This window comes from Heloderma suspectum, chromosome 1 (assembly GCF_057233095.1).
Source record: "Heloderma suspectum isolate Gila_16-S chromosome 1, 16-S_ref, whole genome shotgun sequence".
Classification (NCBI taxonomy): Eukaryota; Metazoa; Chordata; class Lepidosauria; order Squamata; family Helodermatidae; genus Heloderma; species Heloderma suspectum.
This window is the reverse complement of record NC_139458.1, coordinates 387,459,058-387,481,478: the sequence shown is the minus strand read 5'-3', so window position 1 is coordinate 387,481,478 and position 22,421 is coordinate 387,459,058. Positions and strand designations below refer to the sequence as shown.

The 22,421-nt window shown below is 42.5% G+C and overlaps 1 protein-coding gene across 5 annotated transcripts in view; it reads right to left on the bottom strand.

Moving 5' to 3' along the window:
* Positions 1 to 22,421, bottom strand: part of SLC4A1AP (solute carrier family 4 member 1 adaptor protein) — a 34,318-nt gene that overhangs the window by 10,837 nt on the left and 1,060 nt on the right. For all 5 annotated transcript variants that reach the window (XR_014786893.1, XM_084828539.1, XM_084828538.1 and 2 more), the window contains exons 2-8: positions 18,642 to 18,831; positions 16,813 to 16,935; positions 14,501 to 14,561; positions 11,841 to 11,980; positions 11,326 to 11,486; positions 10,336 to 10,405; positions 3,669 to 3,858 (exon numbers count right to left, since the gene is read on the bottom strand). Coding sequence is in view for 4 of the 5 variants with exons in the window: in XM_084828539.1 (XP_084684665.1) it covers positions 3,669 to 3,858; positions 10,336 to 10,405; positions 11,326 to 11,486; positions 11,841 to 11,980; positions 14,501 to 14,561; positions 16,813 to 16,935; positions 18,642 to 18,831 (935 nt within the window). In the remaining variant the exon portion in view is untranslated. The remainder of the gene's footprint in view (positions 1 to 3,668; positions 3,859 to 10,335; positions 10,406 to 11,325; positions 11,487 to 11,840; positions 11,981 to 14,500; positions 14,562 to 16,812; positions 16,936 to 18,641; positions 18,832 to 22,421) is intronic.

The window sequence follows — 22,421 nt, the reverse complement described above, 5'->3', positions numbered from 1 at the left end:
ATCATGAGCTGCTTCTTGAAAAATTTCGGCTTTAATTGAATAACGTAGGGAAAACCACTAAACCATTCTGGTATGACCTAAATCATATCCCTTATGAATATACAGTGGAGGTGAGGAATAGATTTAAGGGATTAGACCTGATAGACAGAGTGCCTGAGGAACTATGGACGGAGGTCCGTAACAATGTTCAGGAGGCAGCAACTCAATCCATCCCAAAGAAAAAGAAATGCAAGAAAGCAAAATGGTTGTCTGATGAGCCTGTACAAGTAGCTGTGGAAAGAAGGGAAGCGAAAAGCAAGGGAGAAAGGGGAAGATATACCCAACTGAATGCAGAGTTCCAGAGAATAGCAAGGAGAGACAAGACCACCTTCTTAAATGAACAATGCAAAGAAATCGAAGAAAACAATAGAATGGGAAAGACTAGAGATCTCTTCAAGAAAATCGGTGATCTCAAGGGAATGTTGTGTGCAAAGACGGGCATGATAAAGGACAAAGGCGGCAGGGACCTAACAGAAGCAGATGAGATTAAGAGGTGGAAAGAATACACAGAAGAACTATAAAGGAAAGATCTGAATGTCCCTGATAGCCATGAGAGTGCGGTCACTGAACTTGAGCCGGACATTCTAGAAAGTGAAGTCAAGAGGGCCTTAGGAAGCATTACTAACAACAAAGCTAGCAGAGATGACAGTATTCCAGCTGAGCTATTTAAGATCCTAAAAGATGATGCTGTTAAAGTGCTGCACTCAATATGCCAACAAATGTGGAACACTCAACAGTGGCCACAAGACTGGAAAAGGTCAGTTTACATTCCAATTCCAAAGAAGGGCAATGCCAAAGAGTGTTCAAACTACTGTACAATTGCGCTCATTTCACATGCCAGCAAGGTCATGCTCAAAATCCTACAAGCTAGGCTTCAGCAGTATGTGAACCGAGAACTACCGGAAGTACAAGCTGGGTTTCGAAGAGGCAGAGAAACTAGAGATCAAATCGCCAACATTCGCTGGATCATGGAGAAAGCAAGAGAATTCCAGAAAAACGTCTATTTCTGCTTCATCGACTACGCTAAAGCCTTTGATTGTGTGGATCACAACAAACTGTGGCAAATTCTTAACGAGATAGGAGTACCAGACCACCTTACCTGTCTCCTGAGAAACCTGTACGAGAGTCAAGAAGCAACAGTAAGAACCGGACATGGAACAACCGATTTGTTCAAAATTGGGAAAGGAGTATGACAAGGCTGTATATTGTCGCCCTGCTTATTTAATTTATATGCAGAGTACATCATGAGAAACGCCGGGTTGGATGAATCACAGGTCGGAATTAAGATTGCCAGGAGAATTATCAACAACCTCAGATATGCAGACGATACCACCCTCATGGCAGAAAGCGAAGAGGATCTAAAGAGCCTCTTGTTGAGGGTGAAAGTGGAGAGTGCAAAAGCTGGTTTGAGACTCAACATTAAAAAAAAAATAAAAGCATGGCATCTGGCCCCATCACTTCCTGGCATATGGAAGGGGAAGAAATGGAAGCAGTGACAGATTTTATTTTCTTGGGCTCCAAGATCACCGCAGACGGTGACTGTAGCCATGAAATTAAAGGACGCTTGCTCCTTGGGAGGAAAACTATGGCAAACCCAGACAGCATAGTAAGAAGCAGAGACATCACCTTGCCGACAGAGGTTCGTATAATCAAAGCTAAGGTTTTCCCAGTAGCAACGTATGGCTGTGAGAGCTGGACTCTAAGGAAGGCTGAGCACCGAAGAATCGATGCTTTCGAACTGTGGTGCTGGAGAAGACTCTTACGACTCCCCTGGACTGTAAAGAGGTCAAATCAGTCAGTCCTAAAGGAAATTAACCCTGAGTGCTCATTGGAAGGACAGATACTGAAGCTGAAGCTCAAATGTTTTGGCAACCTAATGCGATGAGAAAAGTCACCGCAAAAGACTCTGATGCTGGGAAAGATTGAAGGCAAAAGGAGAAGGGGACGGCAGAGGATGAGATGGCTAGATAGCATCACCGATGCAATGAATATGGACTTGAGCACACTCCAGGAGAGAGCGCAGGACAGGAAGGCCTGGCGTGCTATGGTCCATGGGGTCACGAAGAGTTGGACATGACTGAATGACTGAACAACAACGACACATCATGGCTGTTGTACATAGAACGTATTGCAGAGATGACACCTGGTAGTCAAAGGCCACGTTCAGATGTTACTTTGAGCCAGGGTGGCTTATAAGCTACTCACAGTTGTTTATAAGCCCTGTGCCCGTCACATGATCAGGCAAATAAGATACTGTGGGTAGCACCCCCACCCCCCTCGCCCCTCTCCCCCTAAGTCCTCCAGCCTGCATCCTAGGGCACCTGATGGCAGACCTAACTTGTCTACCACTAAGTACCCCTTTGGGTCCCCTTTTTAAACATTTCCCCAGCCCCATTCCACACAAAATGGGACTTGAGTAAATAAAGAAAAATCCGGAAATTGGGAGTGAAGGCAAAATTCACCCCCCCCCCCGCCAAGGACTGTGGGGGCAGCACAGTCCTCAGCAGGGGGTTAGATTTTGTCCCCCCATCCCCGATTTTCACGATAATTTTGAAAATCTAATTTAAGTGAATGGAGCTCACTGCTCCATTCACTTACATTAGATTTTGAAGTTCTCCTCATGAAAACTGGGGGTGGGAGGGTGAAATCCACCCCGCGCAGACTGTGTTGCCCCCGCAGTCCTTGGTGCATGTGTGTTTGGGGGTGAATTTCACCCCCCCAAATGGCATTTCCCTCCACTCAGCTGAAGATCACTTGCACAGCTTGACTTTTAAAATGCAGGCCACCGGAGTGATCTTTGGCCGGGCAGTGGGGAATATGCCTTCTTTGGGCTGAAGGCAGTGTGTGGTGGTGGTGGTGGTGATCATGCCCCAGTGTTGGGGAACCCTCTGTGTCTCTGCCAAGCCCGGCAGGATGTGTCACCCTGCTGGAAACCTGGTCTGTCAAAGTGGGGTGAAGAAAAGCAGAGGTGGTAAGTCCACCCCACTTTGCAAGATTTTCATGAGGGGCACTTTGAAAATACAACACAAGCCAATGGAGCTTGTTGCTCCATTCAATTACATCACCTTTTCAAATCTGTCCTCGTGAAAACTGGGGGTGGGGTGAAATCCCACTCCCCCACCAAGGACTGTGTTGCCCCCATAGTCCTTGGTGGGGGTGGATTTTACCTCCCCACCCCCAATTTCTGGATTTTTCTTTATCTACCCAAGCCCCATTTTGGGCTAGGAAAATAAAGGAAAATGGGAGCCCAACTGTGACCAGGCGGGAAGCGGGCATGGGCAGCAGGTTGAGCACAATCGCGAATGGTGATCACACCCCATTGGGCAAGAGCGGCAAGGGTTTCTGCTGCTCTTGCCAAGCGGCTTTCTGGCTGATGCCCTTTACCCACAGTGGAGTGCCAAGCTACAGGATAACCCATGGTGGGTTAAATAACCACTTACTGCAGACTGTGGGTTATCAGAGTGGCTTATTTCAGCAAAATAAGCCATGGTGGATTTGAAAATGCTCAACGACATGACAACCAACGATGTCAGTGTGGGTTATCATATTGTTCGAATCCAATCAGTGTCAGAATACTAAAGCTTAAAAAGGACAGGACACAGTTACTGTTCTGTACCATTAAAACTCACTGGGATTTCAGCTCTGGCATAGATGCAGGTGTAACAATCTTAATCAATCCTTTCAATCGCTGCTGTTCCTTCCTCAGTTCAAAGGTCCGCAAGTGAAGCTTTTTACGTGTCACGCTGTCTAAGGCACATTCTGATCTTATTTCTGTCATGAATTCATCCAAGGAATCCTGAGCTGCTGACTGGGATTGTGCTAGAGGAAGTATATAAAACAGTCATGCCATCCAAATATATGGATAATACATTATCCAAGTTTTAGTAATCAACAGGGAACAGAAGACATCAATGGATACCCAAGAAACAATCTGAGGGCAACAGGGAGTATCTTTTAAAAACCCTATTGACTACACTACCTCAAATGTATTACTGAGGTTATTAAAAAACTTTCAACTAACTGTTCTTACATCCAAGTGTTCTTAAATCTATTCTCTTTCTTAGCAATATTCCCCATTCCCATTTAAAAAAACTAGAAATATGCTTTGATTCTGTGATTTGGGTATATATGTATGGTAAAAAAAATGCTACTAACAGTGCAAGCTCATACATTTCTACACAGGACCCATCAAATTCAATGGAGATTACTCCCAGGCAAGTGGGTATAGGACTGCAGCTTAAGTTAGCCCATTATGCAGCTGTTCTTCAAGTGCAGCTCTCTCACAAAAGGGATGTTAATGAGGAGAGAAGTTAGCAGCAGGAAACATCCACATACAGAGGAGAGAATGGAGGAAGGGGTAAGGAAATGGAAGATCATGCCAGAAGTGTGTTATCACTTGGACTTCTTGACATTTCTTATCCCAGAATGAAATGTATGTTTTTACCACTAGATGTAATCTGAACACTCATCCTCTTTTGCAGAACTGAATTTGTGAATTTTATTTGATCAGCTTCTTTAAAAAGGCAAGAAGCTTAATCTAATCATGTGGTCACACTTGGCTTAGTCTTTCATTTGTGGGAGGAAGAGAGAATAAATGCTGTTAATATTTCTGCAATAAATGTATTTGAGTTAGACAATCAAGCAGTGGAGCCTCATGGCTAATCTGACTGTGCCTGGGGCGGCAGAGGAGGAACAGTCAGCAGAAGCGGAACCAATGGGTCACAAGAGGTGGACCAATCTTTGAATCCCCAACAGCCAGCAACCCATACCACAGAAAGGAAGAACAGAGGCACATAAACTTTAAGGTTGTACATGCAAAGGAGGGGGATAGGAATCACAGCCACACAAAAGCACTCCTTGTTCCAGAAACAACTCCCATTCCACAGAGAATCATGACTGAACAGTGGTGTGTATGTGTGCGTGTGCGCGCGCACATGTCACACAATCAAACAATATCATGATACGGCTACTGCTACTTTGATATTCTCAGAACCACACAGCCAGGGCCAGCTCAAGGCCATGATGAGCCCCAGGGTAGCCGTCTGCAGTGAGCCTTCTACTTTGCCCCCAATACTGAACTCTCTCTCTCTCTCTCTCTCTCTCTCTCTCACACACACACACACAGAGTCAACAACGCACAATAATAATGCAAAAACATTTTTCACTACACATTTCTGTGGAAATCATCTTCCATGCTTTCCTGGAAGCAAAAGACTTATAACTCTTCCATGGTAGAACACTCAAATACAAACACAAGCTTTTCCTTTTACCACATACAGCACACCGACACAGAACACGTAAACATACACTGATACTCTCTCTCATCCACACACTCACACACATGAAAGAAGCAGACTCACAGCCTCATTCAGATGCAACAGCCAAACAGGACACCCACATACATGGCCACTGCTGGCCAAAGACATTCTGCTGCCTGAGCAGGACCAGCAAATGCCTCCCATTTCTCACAGGAGGAGCTGGGCCAGTCACTACCTCTCAGTCTAACCTACCTCACAGTTTTGTTGTGAGGGGAGAAATGGGGAGGAAAGGCAGAACATAAATGCAATAAAATGAAGTAAATAATTATATACTACAAAAACATAATGGTCTTACACTATGTTCATAATAAGCCTCCCAAGCATGTAAAATGGCCATCTGTGCATCGCATTACTGTGTGCACTTATTTACATTCATGTGCACTAGACAGGAGAAGCATGCTGTACTCCATTTGAGTATTTATCTTATACACACTCTGGGGAGGGAGCATGAAGACTGATAACTTTTAAAACTCATACTAAACATTCAAAATATGTAAAACCTCTTGCTTCTCATACACCCCACCCATATGCCTCTATCTTCTGCATGCACATCAACTCAACGAAACTTTATTAGTAGCAAAAACAATTAAGCGTCTTGTGGAGTAACACATTTATTCTGGCATAAGCTGTCCTAGACTACAGCCCACTTCATCAGATACATGGGTTACTATGGGGATTTTCAGGTTTTATATGGTACATATGGCATGTGTGTGTGTGTGTGTGTGTGTGTGTGTCTTATAAACAGAAAGAAATTTAATGAAGGAAATAAACGTAAGTATCCTTTCCATGGATTACTTCACAGTCCTACCTACTCCCGCCCCCACTTGCCACCTGACTGCATTTCCCTAAAAACAAATAAACAAAACCAACCCAAGCCACTAGCCAACTAGATAACAACCCTGTACTACATTGCAGTGATGTCATACGCTACTGTCCCTCAGAACAATATGGCTATAACAACTATAGACTACTTGTAGTGCTGCTGTAACCCACAGTCAGACATAGCACCAAGTTCTCAGAATGTTCAAATTCCATCCTTTTGCATGTTTTAACAACAACAACCCATGCAAAAGCACTCCTTTGAAGCCACATGTTTTTCATTTCAACAACAATCCACATTGCAGAGAAGGAAACTGAATCAACTATCTTTGAAATCATGAGTGCCGAGTGTGTGCAGAGCTGGGGGGTTGGAGAGAAGAATCAGACAACACAGCCCACACAAAAGCACACATGCTCACACAACAAGGCATTTACACAGAGACACATCTATCTCCTTTCCTTAGGGCTTCAACCCTATGCATACTCACATGGGAGTAAATCCCACTGAATTCAGTGAAATGTACTTCTTAGTAGACTTAAAGAATTGCTCTACATATAGGATTGCTCCCATTAACCCCTACCCCCCTCTCTTACATACACACAGACACACACACACGCACCCCCCCCCCCCACCTACCTCAATTTCTCCAGAGTATATAACAACACAGAAAGTCATGTGTGGCAGAGATTTAAAAATTTCTGGCAGATTTAAAATAACAAGATGGGTGGTGGGTGGGAGAGCAATAATAATAATAATAATAATAATAATAATAATAATAATAATAATCACCATCATCATCATCATCATCTCCTCCACCTCCCCACATCCTATTTAAAGAAGTTTACATACCAGTATTGTGCTGAACTGGGCTGGCTCCTCAAGGTAAACAGAAAAATAGATAGCAAGTAAGCAAGCCAGCACGAGGACAGTGCGCACACACACACTCTCACTCCCTTATCTCTCCCCCTTTCCTGCCTCTTTTTTAGCTGAACGATTTCTGGCTTGGCTCAGCCAATGACCCAGCCAGCAATACCCTTATGGGTGACAACCCCATTGAACAAAAGACTCGCTCCCTTGCGGAGGGAAGGGGCCTTCTCCAACTGGAGAACTCAGGCTCAGCACTTGCGCTGAGCAAATTTGATATTTTTTAAAAAATGTGCCTTGAGGCAGTAGCTTGCCCAGAGCAGCCAGGCAGCCTCTGAAGCTTCCAAGGCATGCGCGGTTGAAAAGATGAAGCTACTGCACAGCCACAGCAGCAACAGCCACTGCAGAAGATCACAAAGGAGGAGAGCAGCCAGCCACAACAAAGGGAAGCGGCTCAGAAAGGTTTTTGTTTAATAAAGGGAGGCAGTTTGGCGGTGCCTGAAGAAAGAGTTCCTTTTCTTTATACGACTCCTGGGTGGTCTCTGCCCCTCCCACCATTAAAGGCCCACAGCCCCTGCAATCAAGATGACACTGATTTTGCACTGTTAAGGGTTTTAATTAGCTTGTTTTCAACAAAGGCCTTGACAAAAGCCAAAGAGGTGTTATCAGCTTTTGTCCTATGTAAAAACTATTGGACAATGACTTCCTTGAGTCGCACCCACAGAACTTCCAGCCATACAACTGGAATGGCTAACAGCAGGGATTCTGTGGCAAAATACAGCACAGGCTGTTTCCCCAAGAATTCTTGGTGTCACTGACATTGTTTATCCTGCTGCAGCTACAGCTGACTTATAGGACTGCACGCTCTTTAAAAGAATTTTAATCCTAATTCCTCTGTAGATTTATTAAAAGCCTGCTAATGTATAACTTCAATTTATAATACAATATTTAGCTGTAACTGTAAATTAAAGTAAGCAATATGCTCTACTGCATTTATGTGCGTCCACAGGTACAGCAGAGTGAAGTGAGAAATATTTGGGACCTCAAAACACAGAAATACATTAATTGTACTACATATTGAAGGTCTGTGTCAGGTGCACAGCCTTGCAGATCTCTTTCTCCTGCATAACCAAAGGTGGCTTTCATTGTCTTTAGGTAGTCATGTGTCCATAGTCCTTAAAATTCATATCATCAGAAGATTTATTTCCTTGGCATAGATACTTCATGTTAAGTTACCTCACACCAGCTTAGCTGTCAAAAAATATGTATTAAGAATTGGAGAATCTATTTCCTGTTTTTAATACAGCTGCAGTCAAAGGAAGTTTCATCAAGTGGATCCATCCATAGTTTATTTAGAAGCATTTTAAAAAGCTGTCTGTGAACTGTCTCAATGCCTTTCTGACATTCACTTAGAGTGCAATCCTATGGCTGCTAGACAGCATCTAGATAGCCATAGGATTTTTCGGTTCCCAGAAACCTGACTCCCTGCCCCCTCCCTCACTGCCTCATAGGCAGTGCAGTTTGTCCCTGGCTCCGCACTCATAAAATCAGCGTGGAGCAGGTGAAAAGGGTGTTCCTGGGGGTGGGGAGGGGAGGAAACCGCAGAAGCACTGTTACGACGCTTCCTATGCACCATCTGGCCTCTCCTTCCCCCACCCCAGCTCCAAAATGCCCTTGCTAGACCGCAGAGGAGAGGATCCCCTTTGTGCTCTGCCTGCTCTGCATTGGATAGTTGGCCACCTCCAAGTTCAGAGGTGGTCGACTATCCCCATAGGATTGCACCCTTAATCTCTAAAAGTACACTGAGAGGAAGGGAGGGAGGGATAGCAATGCAGCCTCTCACTCACTCAGCTATCCCTCTCCACTACTACCCTACAGGGTTGTGAGTTTAAGCACTCACAGAAAGAGCTGCAAAAAGCGTACAAAGGCTTATATGCAACAGTAGAGACCACCCAATGCAATGACAACAATAGTTACCATCAACGTATCTATTTCAGTAATCTCTTACCTGCCAGCATGATGAACATGACATACCAATTTAAGTGAAGATAAAAATTCAGTGGCCACTGTTAGCCTAAGTGAATGATATTACATTCCTATGCTTTGCGACTTGAAAGTTACCGTTCTGTATTACCCCCATCTCTACTCTTGAGTTCTCAATCAGGTTTTTCTCCCAAGGAAAGAGGCTTGTTTATCTGGGATAGAATATACAGGAGGGGAAAGAACCTGACTGAATGAACATCAACTCTAACTGCGAAGTTCATCTACAGAATAATAGCAGCAACAGCACCATGCTGAGCAGCAGATGCAATAAACACTATACCTTCTCAAATAGAGTCCATGTAGATTTGCCTGGAAGTATTGCTTTTTCAACAATATTCCCTTTGCCTAGCACAGTAGTAGCCAGAGATACAGCTGAAGAGTGCATATGCACTTTTTAAAAGCACAAAAACAGCTTGCCTTTGCCTCCCTGCTTCTTCCTTTGCTATAGAAGAGAGGACCAGACTGAGACAATGCCACCTAAGGCATGCATCATCAATCAGGCTTTGGGGTCCCACCATAGCCTAACCATAAACTGACAGATAGCAATACTTCTAAATGTAGGTGTGCCTTCCTTACCCTTCTGAGAACATGGTAGAGGAGGTATAGGTGAGTGGCTGGTCCCTTATGAGACTGTCTGCCAAAACCAGAAATTAAAAAAAAATCTGTACAAATATTTAAAGTTTAATTTGAAAGTCAATGAAGAAAACAAAAAGCAGTTGTGGATTTGGCATGACAGCCTCTTAAAATGAGAGAGAATAATGAAAATCGACCAGGATCAATCCCTACCATGCATTTAATGCAATATATGACTGTGTGTACACTATCTTGAGTGAAGATTTCCACCAACCCCCACATGTTCAGCATTCTACAATTACACCCTACAAAAAAAACAACATGGCAGACTACGTCAGCAGTCTTTGATCTTCCATTCCCTTCTCATTGCTCAACAAGTAAGTCTAATAAACTACATTTCTGTTGTTGTATGTAAATATTAGTCAATGCAAAGTTCTTCAAAAGGCCCTATATCTATCAGTTGTACCTCTAGTAGCTCTGGCCTGACTTTGTGTAACTAGTCTGCTTGTTGGGTTGGTTCCAAAATAACACGCCCACATGACCTATAAGCTTGGCCTTATCTGAATTCCACAATATTTAAAATGATCAAGAATCTGTAAGGTATACATATACACACACATTATGCCTTGTTCCCATATGCTACCCTCGCCAAATTTTAAATCAAAAATATGAACTTACTTGTCCTTGAAGATTTCAGCTTTTCTGCTATCTCAGAAAGCTCTCTCTCAGTTGTATTAAATTTTGCAACCTACAGAAAAAAACAGCCAGTTGGAAAGATATGTGCATCTATGATGGCTTTAAAAAACCTTTAAGATAAAAATGCAGCAACTCAATTTAAAATTGAAAAAGCAAAGAAGTATAGTGGCACACCAACTATGGCATGCTCTCCCTGGAAAGGTTTGCCTGGCACCAACTTTGTTGTTTTTTGGCACTAGGCAAACACTTCATTTAAACAGACGTTCTAAATAACTTATTTTAACTCTGCCCGGCCAATTTAGAAGGCCACTTTATGCAGCTGGCAGAGCAGACTCTAGCCCCCAAAAGCTTATTTGCTAGTTTTGAGTATGTGTGCGCGCACATGTGTGTTATATTCTTAAGCTTTAGGATAAGTCCAGATGGTTTATTGTTTTGGCTACAACAAACTAATATGGCTACTCCTCAGGCATTTGTTACTAAACCAATAAAATGTTGGAGGACAGACATCTCCCTTCCCCTCAGTAGCAGCAAATTTGTGATTGATGATTTACCATTTTGTGATAGCTGAAGTCATTTTTTAAAATTCTGGTAAGATACCTGGAGAAAGACAGAGGAAGCTGCTAGACCCTGTGCTGACTTTGGAAAGCATCCAAAGATAGCAAGACATCTTGCTGCTTTCTAAGCCTCCAGGCTAGGTCATGGAGCTTCCCTTCCTCTCCTCCAGGCTCTGGTGGAGAACCTAGGTGCCCATGCACTGAGCCTCAGAGATGTGTGATGAGCAGCAAGAAGACACTGCTTGCCAAGCCCCCCCACCCCCGCCACCAGTGAAGAGTGGGGGCTTATACTGCAGCAGTTGTGCTGGGCCTTGAAGGTGTTTAGTACACCTCCAAAGCTTAGAGTGATATCACAGAATTCTATCTCACTAACAAGGCTGGCCAAACCTCATGGATCACTGGCTGAAGTTGTTCTTACCAATGAATCATATGTTTCTGGCTTCTCATCTATCTTTCCAGCTTTCTTCATTCTATTGAGCCGTTTCTGCTCAATAACTCCTGTCCGATCAAGGAATGTGTCATCATCGCTATCATAGAAATCTTCCTCTTCCCAGTTCTTTGCTTTTCTTTTTCGGGATACTAAGATGAAAATAAAGGACATTAAAGATAGTTTGAAACCAATAATCCATCCGCATTACTGGTGTAATCAATTTCATATCATTTCTAAAAAAAAAATCAAGTACATAATGGACACATAAATGTAAAGTTCACACCAAGCTGTTGTGAAAATAAAATGGGATAGCACCATGCATACCACCCTGAGCTCATTGTAGAAAGAGATACAAATGTTTGTTTGTTTTTAAAGAAAACAACGCTTAGGGTTACCTCACAGATTATATACCTCACATTATTTAAGTTTACAAAGCCTCTTGGCAATAAGACTCCTTCCTCAAAGACATATGCATGGCCAAAGCATTGGGACAGTTAACCTACCTGCCTCCTGCCGGAGCACACCCCTCGCATCCAGTATCCTGCAGGCTTCCAATGCACACTGGATCATTGCTTCTTTTTTCTTCCCTGAATGCATAGCCTCAGCCACAAGCTGCTTCCCTGAAGCATCATCTATCGGCAGTCTATTCAATTCAGAAGGGTACAGTACAAAGCAAGGTCAATGATGGCCTGAAATGTCCGTTTAGTGTCAGCATGTGTACGATTCAGAACTGTTCTTCCAAATAGCCTCTGCCTCATTGGATATGAAGCACCTCAATGGCTATGAAGCATTGTAAGACCTGTAGGAGATATAATTAGGGCTGGAAAGAAAGAAGGAAGTGGTGCTTCATAAACACTTTCGGGAATATCAAAGAAGTGCCTCCCATACTCAGCGATTTTTGGCAATAGCATAAAAATGTTACATGTTTGCCTATTCAGTGAGGACTTTGTTTGCCATCAGGGACATCATTATGTAGCCAAATCTGAGTGGATACATGGTGTCATCTTGCTCACTACATGCCCCCCAACTAGCTCATGTAACTAATTGAGGAAACAGATGTAGTAATAACCAAAAATGGAGATAGTGGCAGTAAACATTGAGGTGGGATAGTGGGGGAGAGAAGGGTGGTGAACACTCTCACAATGGCAGAGGGCTGGGGTGGGGGTGGTCCCTTCCCTGAAACTACTACTATTGACCCCAAAAATCAGGCCAACAGAGGGACTTCTCTTTGGTGCCATGGACATTGTCCTATGGTGTCCCACAAGATTCTATCTTGTCTACTTTGTTATTCAGTACATATATGAAATTGCTGGGAGAGGTCTCCAGCACTCTAAAACTCTAAAAGGAAGTGCCATCAATATGCTGCCAACACTCCGCTCTACTGCTCTTTGTTACCTAACTCCAAGGAAGTGGTTGATACCACTGAACATTGCCTGGGATTGATAATGGGCTGGATGAGGGTGAACAAGCTGGGATTAAATCCAGACAAGAAGGAGGTGCTGTTGATCAATAGAAAGCCTGGCTTGGGGATGAGATTCATCCTGTTCTGGAAGGAGTTGCACTCTCCATGAAAGGTCAGGTTCAGAGCTTGGGGCTGCTCCTTGACTCCACACTGCCCCTGGATTCTTGGGTGGCAGCAGAGGCAAAGAGTGCGCAGTTACATTTGGTGTGCCAACTGCGACCATTCCTGAATTAGTCTTATCTGCCAACAATTATTCATGCCTTGGTTACACTGCAGTTAGACAACTGCAACGCACTCTATGTAGGACTACCCCTGAAAAGGGTCCATAAGCTTAAGTTGGTGCAAAATGCAGCAGCTGCGCTGCTAACTGGTGCACCTTATAGTATATCAATCCTATTTTGAAAGATCTGCACCAGTTGCCATTTGTTTTCTGGGCTCGATTCAAGGTGTTGGTCTTAACCTTTAAGGCTTTAAACAGCTTAGGGCCGAGCTATCGGAAGGACTGCTTGTCTCATTATGGACCTGTTCAGTTATTAAGATCTGCAGATCTTAATAAATCCTGCTTGTAGATGTCCATTTGTTGGACATTCATGAAAGGGTTTTCTCCTGAGTTGCTCCCAAATTGTGGAGTGCTGTCCCTTCAGAGCTAAGATTGATCCCCACTCTCTCTCAGCTTTTCAGAAAGGAGTTAAGATACACTTCTTTAATTTGGCGCTTTAAGTTGTGAGCAGGGATTTTAATGTTTAAATATGGTTTAATTACTTTTTATGTATTATAGTTTTTCTTTGAATTATTGTATACCACTTTGGTGACATTTGTGGAAAGGCAGCATATAAATATTATAAATAAATAATAATCAAGGAGGGAGAACACTGGATTTGAGAAACAAATAATTACTGTTCCAAAGTACACTAAAATTGAAATGTAAAAATCAATTGCAGCTTTATTTATTGTCTGCTACATTCTAGCACTGTCAGATATTGACTACTGACTGCAGTGGCTCTTCATTTAGCCCTGTATTTTATATGGAATCAAACACCACAAACTAGGCAGAACCAGAACCTTTTTGGATTCTATCTTCCTGTAGATAGCTAGTTATCAGTATCAGTACTATAATCCTATGCTTTAAAAGAGACTAGAGATGATTTTTTGTAAGTCATCAGTGACAATCATTTACATGTGTCATGCATTACTTTGTTGTGAGCGGGTGGTTCAAACATTTTCAGCTTAAACAGAATAGACTGGAATTGGGTGGACAACTTTTCAGCCATCCCTTGTGTATCGATTGCTATCTTGGCTTCCTTACACCTTACCCCAACACTACCAAGTGAACCTCGGCTGAAATCTGAACTATTGTGGCCAAACGTTTATAGTGACAATGGTATGTTAGACATCAAATTGAATTGAATTGAACAAGTAAATTCTTTGCTGGTTTGAAAGACAAACTGCTCAGTTCTTTCCAAATTATTTTTCAGTTCTAGACACACTTAGTGCAGGGCTAAATGAAGAGCCACTGCAGTCAGTAGTCAATATCTGACAGTGCTAGAATGTAACAGACAATAAATAAAGCTGCAATTGATTTTTACATTTCAATTTTAGTGCTCAAATCCAATTCTAGATATATGGGACATACCACCATCTTCAGCCTCTCTAACTGATAGAAAGACATAACTCCACAAACATATCACATAGTATACATACTTCACCCTACAAAGCCAGGTGCCAGTTCCATGGGCATCAAATTCATATTCTAATTCTTCACCTAGGAAAAACAAGAACAAAGGGGAGTGGGAACCGATTTACTTGTAAACATTACCAGAAACATTTTATCTCCAGTGAAATGGGTAACCTAATCACATTTAGCAAATTAATCTGTATCTTCTTCGTAAAGCCTTTAAGAATTAATTGAATGGATTAAAGTTTAACTGCACAGTTAAGCTTCCCAAATGGCTGAGATATCAATGATTCCAAACATGTAAATAGTTAATAGTTAAATACTGTTAACTATCCATAAAGGTCCATTCTAAATGAGTTACAAGGCTGATTTATTTATCAATTAACAATAAGGCCTTCAACTCATCTATCACCCTAATACCAATGACATTTATAGATCTTATCCTGAAATGAGTCAGATCTCTGTGTTCGGTTTCATTTAGTTAGATTGGTGAATACATAGTTGCTTGATCAAAGCTTTACAAACAAAGCTTAGGTATTTCTAAGGCTTTGTACAGATCAAGGGATAATGCAGCGACTATGCTTAATTTTGATAATGGAGCTTTAACTGACAATCTAATGTAAATTTTGGAAATTAATGGTCTCCTCACCAATACTGAAGGTGAATTGCTACTCACATATTATTCTTTATTAGTTGCAAGAGTTTGTAAAATAATTTCAATACAGCATAAAATCCCACACTCTTCAGCCTAACATCTATCATAATCCTATGCCCACTGATTCAGAAGTCTCACTGAGTTCAGTGGTCTTATTCCTAATAAGTATGTTTTAGATTGCAACATCCTCATGTAAACAAGAGGGCTTACATACTAAACTTAGCTTTGTTTCTAGCTTTACTGTGGCTATAACTATGTTTGTAGTAAAGGCCAAGAGAGCAGCAGAGTTGCCACTGGCCAACAACAGTAGCATTCTGAGAGACTAATACCCTCAAGTCAAGCCAAGGTATAACTAGGCAGGATTTGTCCATGCTCTGGAATAACTCCCCATCCATGCTATACTGTTCTATTTTTCCTGCAGAAAGGAGGTTCAAGGGGACAACTGCAGCCAGCATAGAAGGAGACAGTATTTGGTAGTATCAGGCACTGGATGGAAGTGATGAGTTGATATCCTCCTGCCCCCATATACCCTTTTGGCTTGACTCTAGTGTCATCACTATACAACATCAGTCCAACACCAGAATATCCATCAAAATTGGTTATCTGTCTATATCTGGATGAATTCAAGGTTGTATCTTGTCTCCCAAGCTCTTCAATATCTACACTAAATGACCGGGAGAGGCCATCGAGAGATTTGGAGGTGGTGTCACCAATATGTGGGTGGTACCCAACTCTCTCTCTCCCTCCCTCCTTCATTTATTTCATTTTTATCCTGCATTTCCACCAAAAAAAGACACTCAAGGAAGCTTTCCACCTGATTCCAAGAAAGCAGTGGTGATCCTAAACCAGTGTCTAGGGGCTTTAATTGGCTGGATGTGGGCAAACAGACTTAATCCAGACAAGAAATAAGTGCTTTTGGTAGGAATGCTGATCCAGGGAGTACAGTACTCCCTCTGAAGAATCAGGTTTGCATTTTGGGGGTGCTGCTGGACCAGCCTTGTACCTGGATGCCCAGAGGCACCTCTGCACAACTTTTTATTGGTGCACAAGCTGTAACCTTTCCTGGAACACAGTGATCTGGCCACTGTCAAATGCCTTAGTCACATGCCAATTAGACTACTGAAACATGCTCTATGTAGGCTACCTTTGGAGAGCATATGGAAACTGCAACAGGTGCAGAATGCTGTGGCCAGGCTGCTTACAGGAGCATCTTATTCCAAGGATGTAATTCCACAACCGGACAATCTACAATGGTTCCTAATTTGTTTCTGGGGCCAATTCAAATTGCTGGCCATCACCTTTAAAAAATGTAAATGGTCTGAGTGTTTAAAGGACCATCTGATCCTGCGTGATCTTGTTCACCCCTTGAGACGAGTCAGGGATCACTTGCTCTACACCCCTCCATCTGAAGTATGTTCAATGAGAATATTTTTGCTGCTTTTCTATATGTTGTGTTTTAAATAGTTTTTATTGAGAAATGTATGCTGCTTTGGGGGCATTTATGCCAAAATGCAGCATTTAAGTTAAAAACTGCTTAGAGATATTTTTAAATATGGACAGCGGTATATAAATTAAGTAAATAAATCAATATATACAAACTAAAGAAGAGTGGCAACACTTTGCTCAGTTAAACACTAGTAGGTGATGTACCCAGTGGACAAGCATGACAGATGGCACACGTACCTTCTCGATCAAAAAAACCTTGCAATGCCTTTCTTGGATCTTTCAAATAAAAGGCTTCTTGCTCCTCCTGAAACTCAATGGCAATTGGGTTTTCTTCACCATCCTCTTCCTCTGCATCTTCCCCTAAAAGGTAAGTGCAGGTAAAATCAAGGATTGAAGCAGAAGCCAATAAAATGCAGCATCTATTATAATTAAGACAAAATATTTCTGTATGATATAAATCTGGATTTGATTGAAAGCCAAGCAGAAGGTCCTCCTCAGGTTCATTAACACTCTACGGTTATATAACTAGGCTCTGGAGATGAGAGGGATGGCTGGATAGGTATACAGGAGGACAGTAGCTGCCTCTGGTTCCGTGCCAGTTGTATCCCGAGGACCCACAACTAGGCCTCCTTATCATGCCATTTTAGAGACACCAAAATAAGGGGGCTCAAGTGTTTAAGATCAGAGACTGTTAGAACAGCATTTCTACAGTCCCATATTTCAGTTTTTGAGTATGCAGCAAACCAAAGGAAACTGCAAGAATAAAGTAACTCATTTTCAAATAAATCCAGGGGAATATAAATTTATGAACTATTCTAAAATTGAAGCCTTGAATTTCCTATGCTGTAAAGCAGAGGAAGGCAATGTGTGGTCCTCGAGATGTTGTTGAACTGCAACTCCAACCAGCATAACCAATGGTGAGGGACGCTGAAGTTGCAGTCCAACAACACCTTGGAGGGCCACAAGTTGCCCACACCTGGGCTGAAAAGCAGCCTTCCCCAACCTGGTTTCCGACAACTCCCACAATCCTCAGCCAGCCAATGGCCATGCTGGTTGAGGATTGCAGGAGGTGTAATCCAGCACATCTGGAGGGCACCAGGCTGGGGAAGACTGCTGTAAAGGGTTGAGGGTGTTTTTTTAAAAGCACCTTGGCTACCTTAACATACCCAGAATACCAGACATTAAGATCTTTACACAAATAATCATGCTTCTGTTTTAGAATTACAAATCAGACTCCAGGAATGTAACATCAGTATTTTATATACTTCTTGATTCTTTCAGTAAAGGCTTGAGTTTTTCTAATGAATAAATAAGTTGACATAAGTTTATTAAGAACAGATTAATTCATGTTTTTAAAAATATTTTTAAATTAAGGAACAGAAAAAATACAGCAACTGCAGTTCTCAGTATAAAAGTATTTAAAGTGCTCATCTGCTGCAAGTTAGAACCTTACTGGGGCTTATTTAATGCATAGCTGAGTTAAAGTGAGAACATCTGGGAACTGTGATGCCAACCTGTGTTGTGCTTTTTCTGCTGCCACAGCTCAGTGGTATGTGCTCTGCATACAAAATATTCCAGGTTCAATCCCTGGCATCTCCACGTATGTTTGGAAAAAGATTATCAGAAAGCCTGGAGAGCCATTGCCAGTCAGTATTGACAATACTGAACTAGATGGACCAGTGCAGCTTCCTACATTCCTGTCCCAGTCCATTTCCCTGGCACAGAAACTGATACGTGCATCCAGATATTTCCCACACATTTCCTACAACTGAACAGATGTACAATATGAATTTGTCCCATAGTGCTGCTTTATTATGTTGGGAGCATGAAAAACATCAAACAGAGTATGATTTAGGAATGTGGGAGATGGGCCTCATCCATATATCTGAAGAAAGCCACATGTACAAAGCCTTGAGACAACCTTTTGGGTATGGAATAACCCTATCGACAAGTAAACATGGAATTCGCTTCTAATTCCATTGCAATTAAGTAGAAGATACAAGTGCAGAACAAGTTCCTTGAACTTACACCACTGAAGAGTCTAGCAGCAATATATTATAGCTTACCCATTCCCCAGGAACAACTCAAATCATTATTCTGACTGTTTTCATTTCTCTGTTCTCTCTTTTCCTTTAGATCTTCATCAGAATCATCACCCAGCATGGTTTTCTCCAACTTGGCCTGCTGCTGCTTACGCAGTTCTTTCAACTGAGTTACAGTCAGTTCTGATTCAGGTTCTTGATCCTCCTCTGGGCCCTGCAGATTAAGTTACAACCTTCATAACTATCTACCTGGGAAAAATGATTTTGACAGCATAACCCTAAACATATTTACAGTGAAAGAAATCTGCCTGAGTTCAGTGGGACTTAAGAACATAAGAAGAGCCATGCTGGATCAGACCAAGGGTCCATCTAGTCCAGCATTCTGTTCACACAGTGGCCAACCAGCTGTTGACCAGGAACCCCCAAGCACGCCATGAGTGCAACAGAACACTCCCACCCAGCAACTGGTGTACACAGGCTCACTGCCTCTGGTACTGGAGGAAACACATAACCATCAGGACTAGTAGCCATTGAGAGCCTTTTCCTCCAGGAATTTGTCCAACCCCGTTTTAAAGCCACCCAAACTGGTGTCATCACTACATCCTGTGGTAGCAAATTCCATAGTTTAACTATGCACTGTGTGAAGAAGTACTTGCTTTTATCTGTCCTGAATTTCCCCTCAGTCAGCTTCATAGGATGACCCCGGGTTCTAGTATTTTGAAAGAGGGAGAGAAATGTCTTCCTATCCACATTCTCCACACCATGCATAATTTTGTAGACCTCTATCATGTCTCCTCTTACCCTCCTTTTTCCAAACAGCACAATTCTAGCTGTTGTAACCTTCTCTCATAAGGGAGATGCTCCAGCCCCTTGATCATTTTAGTTGCCCTTTTCTGCACTTTTTCCAGCTCTACAATATCTTTTTTAGGTGTGGTGACGAGAACTGTACACAGTATTCCAAGTGTGGTCGCACCATAGACTTGTATAGGGACAGTATGATATTGGCAGTTTTATTTTCAATTCCTTTTCTAATTATGCCTAACATTGAGTTTGCCTTTTTTACAGCAACCGCACACTGGGTTGACATCTTCACTGAGCTGTCCACCACAACCCCAAGATCTCTTTCCTGGTCTGTCACTGCTAGCTCAAATCCCATCAGGCTATAAAAAATTCCCGGCTAGGATGTTTTGCCCCAATGTGCATCACTTTACACTTGCTTATATTGAAAGTCATTTGCCATTTAGATGCCCATTCTCCTAGTTTGAAGAGATCCTTTTGGAGCACCTCACAATCCCTTTTTGTTTTAACCACCATAAATAATTTGCTGTCATCGGCAACCTTGGCCACTTCACTGCTCACTCCTAATTCCAGATCATTTATGGTTGAAAAACATTGGTTCTAATACAGATCCCCCCACTATTTACTTCCCTCCATTGGGAGAATTTACCATTTATTCCTACTCTCTGCTTTCTGTTCTTTAGGGCACAATCCTGTGGCTGCTAGTCAGTGGCTGGGCGGCCTAATCATAGGTCGGTTCTCGAGAACCAGCCTTGGAGCCTGCGCTCCAAGGTTGGTTCCCTGAGAACCAACCTCCAACCCCTCCTGCGCTGCTTTGTAGGCAGCGTGGATCGGCCCTGCACTCGTAAGGGCAGTGAAAATGGGGCGTTCCTGGGGGTGGGTAGAAGTGCCTTTCCGAAGCTTCCTATGCGTCGTCCGGCCTCCACCACCTCGCTCTGACTTTCCATGGCTAGACAGCTGTCTAGCCACGAATACAGGGCAGCTGAATCGCAGAGAAGATCCCCTCCACGCTGCTCTTGCCCTGCACTGGATAGGTGGTTGCCTCCGAGTTCAGAGGTGGCTGCCTATCCCGACAGGATTGCACCCTTAACCAGTTAATGATCCATAAGAGGACCTGTCCTCTTATTCCATGACTGCTAAGTTTACTCAGGAGTCTTTGGTGAGGGACTTTGTCAAAAGCCTTTTGGAAGTCCAAGTAGACAATGTCTACCAGATCACCCCATCTGCATGTTTATCAACACTCTCAAAGAACTCTAAAAGGTTAGTGAGACAGGACTTACCTTTGTGGAAGCCATGCTGATTCTTTTTCAGCAGGGCTTGTCCTTCTATATGCTTACTAATTTTATCTTTAATAATGCCTTCAACCAATTTACCCAGAACAGACGTTAAGCTAACTAGTCTGTGATTTCCCAGATCCCCCCTGAATCCCTTTTTGATAATTGGTGTTACTTTGGCCATCTTCCAGTCTTCTGGTATAGAGGCTGATCTTATGGACATGTTGCATATTTTGGTTAGAAGATCAGCAATTTCATATTTGAGTTCTGGAGGACTTATTCTCCAGTAAGTGGAATTAGGATGGCAGTCCAAGTTTCTTAAATATACCACTGTAAAGATAGCTATAATACTATTTACCACACATGTATACTAGCTGATTGAGTTAATAATCTATTTCCTTCTCTTTAAACTGGATGCTGTAGAATACAATGCATCTTTCTCTGATAAAATGAAAAAAATTAAGGCTTTTACCCCATTTTTAGAACATATATGTTTAGAATATAACTATCTCTATATTATAGATATTAGATTACATCCAAAAGTGGCTTTCCACTGGTGAAATGCATTTCCACTCATGGAAGTCTGGGCACCCAATTTTCTTGGATCCTCGAATAGTTGCTCCTCCAGGTATAGGGGAGCAGGAAGAATTCATCGGAACAGTATGAAATATGGCACGGAGGGCTGCAGTAGGTAGGTAGGATCAGCAAAAACTGGGTACCCCACCTTCCACTAGCACGAAGCCACCATTGGATACAACCCAATGGCTGAAGACACATGCTTTAACAGTTCAGATACAAGTCTGAGAAGCAAGAGCACTGGAGAATGTCCTAGGAGCTTTGCAACATGTGGAGATCATACTCAGTCTATGACTTTTGTGACACTGAAGACACACACTTTCCATATTTTCTGCCTGCTTCTTTCATGCCTTTTAAATATGTAATTCTGATAAGCAGGAAATCATCAGAAGTAACCTTCAATCACAGAGAGAATGTGTTTGTGTGTGTGCACACATGAACATGTGTTGGACCAAGCACTAACACAAGGCTTTCTGGTCCTCAACATTTTTCACTTGTGCTAGCCAATCTCCATGCTACCTGTAAGTGCGATTCAGCATCCCCAGATTACAAGATGTTCAGTAAGTTCAGCTACTTACAGGACATGCTGCTATCACATTCAAATCTTCTTGTGCCATTCCAGAAGGCATGTTTGGGATGCACAACACACACCTTTGTAGATTATTTTACTGGACTTAGAATACAAGGAATTCCTTTGGTGAGATCAATATCCTACTCCGTATAGCCCATCAATCGCATGGGACAAACCAAAAAGCCAAAAAGGCCAGTACATTTGATCTACAGACCTGTCCATGTAGATCTTTATTAGTGGATCAGAGAACTCTTTCAATATAATATATTTAACTGCAAGAGTACACTTCAGCCAGCACTGTTCCTTCTACCTGGCAGGGAAGACAACCATGTGACTAGGACAGGGTGTACAATTCTGCTTGGTGGGTTTCCCACTTCAAACAGGAATGTCCCAGGAAAAAAGGACACTCACCACCCACACTCCCGGCTATGCATGACAGCAAAACACACCCATCAGTTTTGCCTTTCTTTTTCTAGTATGTGATCCAGTCCTTCTTCTGACTGCTGTATATGATGGGCCCCAACTCGTGGGAAGGACAGTTGCCACATACTCCTGCATTTAGATATGTTGCTAAACCAGCCCTTT